The sequence below is a fragment of the Tasmannia lanceolata genome, unplaced genomic scaffold (assembly GCF_043159265.1).
Source record: "Tasmannia lanceolata isolate RefF3 unplaced genomic scaffold, GAP_Taslan_0.1 ptg000002l, whole genome shotgun sequence".
NCBI classification, from domain to species: Eukaryota; Viridiplantae; Streptophyta; class Magnoliopsida; order Canellales; family Winteraceae; genus Tasmannia; species Tasmannia lanceolata.
In genome coordinates, this window is record NW_027518679.1 from 12,896,985 (window position 1) to 12,902,337 (window position 5,353).

Sequence of the window (5,353 nt, forward strand, 5' to 3'; positions counted from 1 at the left end):
ATTTAGTGAAGTACTCGACTTTGACAAGTATGTATTCGTGCCCACTGGATGACTTGGGAGAGATCTTACCAATGATGTCAATACCCCAGACTGAGAATGGCCACAGAGATGTGAGCAAGTGAAGCTCCGACGGCAGCAGATGTATCAGGTTAGCATGGATCTGACATAAGTGACATGTTTTGACAAACATAAAAGCAATCTGCTTTGAGGGTAGTCCAGAAGTAACCAAGACGAAGGATCTTCCATGCTAACATTTTGCCATTCATATGAGGACCACAGACACCAAAGTGAACATCTTCTAAAATTTCTGCAGCTCTATCTTCATCAACACAAAGGAGCTGGACTCCATCAAATGACCTGTGGTATAGGTCTCCTCCACAAATGACATACCTGGATGCCAGTTTCTGTAACACTCTTCTTTCCTTTAAAGAGGCTTATGGGGGGTGTCCCCTACCGGAGATAAGATTTTTGATATCGAAATACCAAGATTTCCCATCTGGACATCTGGCTGCTATCTGAACCATGTGTATGTGTGCCGGGATGACATGTCATTTTACTGCCAAAGGACGGACCTTAACCCCAACCTAGTTATCAACCATAGACGCAAGAGTGGCTAGCGCATCAGCGAACCTGTTTCTCAATCTAGAGATGTAGGTGAAGCTGATATTGTGGAAACTCTTCATCAGGCTCGTAAGGTAAGTGTGATATGGAGCAAACTAATCCTCTTTGGTGAGCCATTTTCCATTTGTTTGACAGATGATTAATAGAGAATCTCTGTATACATCAAGGTCTTGTACCTCCAAGGATAGGGCTACTTCTAGACCGGCTATGCGGCTTCGTACTCAGCCACATTGTTGGTGCAGTCAAAGTCTAATTTAATAGAGATTGGCAAGTGCTCATCTCGAGGTGAAATAAGGACAATACCGACCCCTTTGCCTTTCGAGTTGGATGCTCCATCAAAGTACATGGTCCATGTTGTAAGACTAGGCACATCTCTAATTGTCATGATTCCTTCGTCTGGAAACTCACGACTCAATTCCGCATCTTCAGTGGGTGCATCAACTAACTGCTCTTCAATGATTCTGCTTTTAACAGTCTTCTAGGTGACATATGTGATGTCAAATTCTGATAATAACAACAACCAACTGGCAGTTCTGCCAATCAGGGCTGGTTTCTCGAACAGATACTTCATCGGATCCATACGAGAGACGAGGTAGATTCTTTGTGATAGCAAGTAGTGTCTAAGCCTTTGAGTGGCCCACACTAATGCTAGACAAGTTTTCTCTAGTTGAGTGTAATTTAGTTCATAATCTAACATCTTCTTGCTAAGGTAATAAACTGGCATTTCTTTTCTTGTCTCTGGATTTTCTTGCGCCAACATGCATCCGAGAAACGTATCCGTGTTTGCAAAATACAGGAGAAATGGCCGCCCAGAGACTGCTGCTGATAAAACTGGAGGTGATAACAGACATTCTTTGATCTTTTCAAAGGCTTGCTGACATTCAGGGTTCCACTGTTTGGACGCATTTTTCTTCAGAAGCTTGAAGATTGGCTCGCATGTACTGGTAAGCTGAGTGATGAAACGGCTTAAATACTGAACTTTTCCCAAGAACCCTCTGATTACTTTTTCTGTTCGCAGAGACGGCATCTCCTGGATTGCTTTGACCTTGATACCTCTGTGGCTGACAAGGAAACTAGTAATTTTCCAGAAGTGACTCTGAAAATACACTTGTTTGGGTTAAGTCGGAGTTTATATTTTGTGATTCTTTCGAAGAATTTTCTCAGAGTATGGACATGGTCTGATCTATACTTGGCTTTGACAATCATGTCATCAACGTACACCTCTACTTTCTTGTGAATCAAGTCATGAAAGAGGGTAGTTGCAGCCCTTTGATACATTGCACTAGTATTTTTGAGACCGAATGGCATCACTCTGTACCAATAGGTTCCCCGCTGCGTAGTGAACGCTGTCTTGGTCTTGTCTTCTGGAGCCATCTTTATTTGGTTGTACCCCGAGAAACGTCAATGCCGTGTTATCGACGAGAACGTCAATGTGGTGCAAGGGAAAGTCATCCTTTGGACTAGCTTTATTTAGATCTCTGAAATCGACGCAGCAACGCACTCTTCCATCCTTCTTAGGTACTGGGACAATGTTTGCTAACCACTCGGCATATGTGATGACCTCTAGAGATCCTGCTTTCAACTGGTTTGTCACCTCATCTTTGATTTTAAGAAGCCATTCAGGCCTCATCTTTCTTAGCTTTTGTTTCTTCGAATTAGATTCCGAGTAGAGAAGGATATGATGCTGGACAATGTCCTCACCTAATCCTGGCATATCCTTGTATGACCAGGCAAAGACTTTTTTGAATTCTTTTAACAATTTGATTAATTCTGCACGCTCTTCAGGGGATAAGGTTTTGCCAATCTTAATCTCCTGAGGGAGGGATTCAGTGCTTATGTTAATAGTTTCAAACTCATCTTCTAATGGTTTTGCTCGACATTGCTCCCTTCGTTCGATTAGTTTTTTAATCTTGAGGAGAGTTTTGTCAGCATCCTCGTCTGAGGAGGTTTGTTCGATGTTATTTAAAGCATTAGTTTTAATATTATCAAGAGACAAAGGCGAGTACAGAGAAAGTTCTTTGATTGATTCAAAAGATACATCGGAAGAACTGACTGACCTGCCTTGTTCAGCTCATTTACATTTGAAATATTTTCAGAAGAGGAGTCAGAATTAGAAGAAGAGTCCGACTCAGAGGATGAGAAATATGTATCCGAAGGGGTAGTTGTAGTGAGGAATGGGATGAAGGTGTCTGTCCAGTTGGAGAGCTCTAAACTGCCAGCATTGGTAATCATACTTTGAGGAGAGAACAGCAGAGCGGGTTCCCAAATCATGCAGACTGTCAAAGGGTCTTCTCAGAACATTGATCGCATCAGCACATGTTCAAGGTAATCTGCCCAATCAAACTTCAAAGTCTCTGCACGCCTGTACTGTTTTCACCACCAAATGTCATCTGCTTCACCTGGCCAACCCGTAGCAAAGAAAATCTGAAACCTAGGAACTTGCTCACCCATGATGGGATGTATTGACCACTCTGGGAAACCATAGTAAAGGAAGTCTTCACCTTCTCTGCAAAACTGACCATTCAGGGTTAACCTAATATCTGGCATCGGCATGACCTCACCATCTTTTCTGTATGACCTTCTTCGGGCTAGACTACGGTACATATCTTGTTCCTCCTGATATGTGTTGCGATAACCCAAACCAGTAGTGCCGATGTTGGAGGGAAACTGCAGATCATCGAACTGGACTACTCCGTGTTGATATCGTCATAATCCCATTCTAGGGATGTATCTATTAATTTTGAGCACAGTGGACACAACTGGAATGATATCGTATGGGAGTGGAACCAATTCTTTCTTGGCTTGTTTCCAACTGATATTGGTGACATCGAGGTGGAACCCGTTGAGGTAAACATTACATTTGGCTGACTTGCCATGGGGATCAGATAAGATAGCACTAACTTCTAAGTCTTCGTCACCTCGAACTGTGATAACTCTACTACCTTTCATGAATTTGAGCTTTTGATGCAGAGAAGAAGGGACAACCCTTACTGTGTGAAGCCAAGGTCGTCCTAACAGCAAGTTGAAGGATGACTTGATGCCAAGTACTAGAAATTCGATATCGAAGGTTTCACCGGCCATAAAGATAGCAGTAGACATAGTTCCTACTATATCTCGTCAGGAGTTATCATAGGCCATGATGCCTTGATCAGATCGGGTGAAGTCACTGGGACCAAAACCAATAGCTGTGGCCGTGCTCAATGGACAAATGTTCAAGGCCGAACCATTGTCCACGAGTAGGGTATGTACCTTCTTCTGATTACATACCACAGTAACAATGACAGGCTTGGAATGGTTCTTTCCTTTGAGGGTCAGATCTTGGTCTGAAAATGAGTGAGAGAGCCGTACAGGCTCTGACTGCTGCAACCAAATTGGTGAGTTGGTCGGGTGTAGTGTCTTTTGACACTTGAGAAGTCTGCAAGCTTTTGAGGAGGACCTCTCTGTGCTTAAGGGAAACCATCAATAGCCCCCATAATGAGATATCTGCCAGGGTCTTATTAAGCTGCCTGACGATGTTCAGATCCTCCTGCCAATGACCTTTAGTTTGACAATGTCGACCTGATCGTCTGTCCTGAGCTCTGGGGGTTTGTAATTTCTACCACCCCTGGTGAGATGTCCTACTTCTGAGGTCTCATGATTACTGCTTTTGAGATCTTCTAATGATAAAACGAAAAGAGTCTAGTCTATTCCAGCTTCCACTAGGTCCAAGACATAACGCTCTTCGTCAAAGTTTGCGCAAATGGTAAGAGGGCATGGTTCCTCTTCCCCAATTTCTCGTATGTAATTATTATTATCGGTTCCCCATGGATAGGGTTCGATAGTGCAAATTAGGGATGAGAAATCGATTTGTGGAGATTCGGTGAAGATAGCACTGGTAGTGGGAGACAAAGGATTATGATTTGGAAGATGATTGGTGTTGACATTTGGCCCAGACGGGAGGATGAAGTATTTTTTGTCTAGAAGGTCTTGGATAGCATGTTTCAAAGCTAGAAATCTATCAGTTTGGTGCCCTTTACCTTGATGGTACTCATAGTATTTTCTGTTGTTCCATGTTCTGGGTAGAGGGTTAGGAGGTGGACGGGGTGCAAGTAGGAATATTTTCTTGGCTTGAAGAAGTAATTTTATGATGGTGGTGGGGGTTGCTAGTAGGGGAGTGAATTCCCGAGGTGTCCTATTGACAATAGGAAGTCCTGAAGGAGCATTGCTTTGCTACCAGAGAAAGGGAGTTTCAGAGATTTCTAGAGCTGGCTTGGCCTCATTAACTTCTTTGGATATAGGAGGTTTCTTAGGTTGAGTGGTTCTAGGTTCAGGGGAAGTTTTACTAAACCAACCACGAGCTAGAGAGTCCTCGATTTTGTTTCCAGTATCGATGAACTGTCTAAGACTGGTGAAACTCTAGATAGACATAGGATGATGGAAAGACAAAGTCAGGTTCTGCTGCACCAGGTCAATCTGCTCTTCCTCAGTGGGTCACTTGAGCATCTGAGCTGTCTTATGACGCCAACGTTTCACAAAATCGGAGAATGATTCCATGGGTTCTTGTCTGGTGGTCTGAAGATCCTGACGAGAGGTCTCAGTGCCATCTTCATAGGAGAACTGCTTAATGAACTCATTCATGATTCGCTCACATCCCATAGTTGGTAGTTCAGGTAAACTTATGAGCCATTTCTGTGCTACTCCTTTTAAGGACATCTGGAACACAAGGGCTAACTGATCTGGGGAAAGACCCTGT

At 43.3% G+C, this 5,353-nt stretch overlaps 1 protein-coding gene across 1 annotated transcript; it reads right to left on the reverse strand.

The window, feature by feature from the left end:
- Positions 1 to 826: 826 nt before the first annotated feature.
- Positions 827 to 3,720, reverse strand: LOC143888341 (uncharacterized). The gene is made up of 5 exons (XM_077392730.1): positions 3,370 to 3,720; positions 3,021 to 3,288; positions 2,679 to 2,909; positions 1,940 to 2,559; positions 827 to 1,099 (listed from the first exon to the last, which is right to left on the reverse strand). Exons 1-5 carry the CDS (start codon positions 3,718 to 3,720, stop codon positions 827 to 829), a joined length of 1,743 nt encoding a protein of 580 aa, XP_077248845.1.
- Between the last annotated feature and the right edge of the window lie 1,633 nt (positions 3,721 to 5,353).

What these genes read in the sequence shown, in the direction of transcription:
- LOC143888341 (XM_077392730.1), bottom strand. Translation starts at nt 3,720, where the DNA reads ATGTCTACTGCTATCTTTATGGCCGGTGAAACCTTCGATATCGAATTT. An exon ending in TCATTCCAGTTGTGTCCACT is followed by an intron (nt 3,289 to 3,369) that starts GTGCTCAAAATT and finishes GATGATCTGCAG; the next exon opens with TTTCCCTCCAACATCGGCAC. An exon ending in CTTTGCTACGGGTTGGCCAG is followed by an intron (nt 2,910 to 3,020) that starts GTGAAGCAGATG and finishes TGTTCTGAGAAG; the next exon opens with ACCCTTTGACAGTCTGCATG.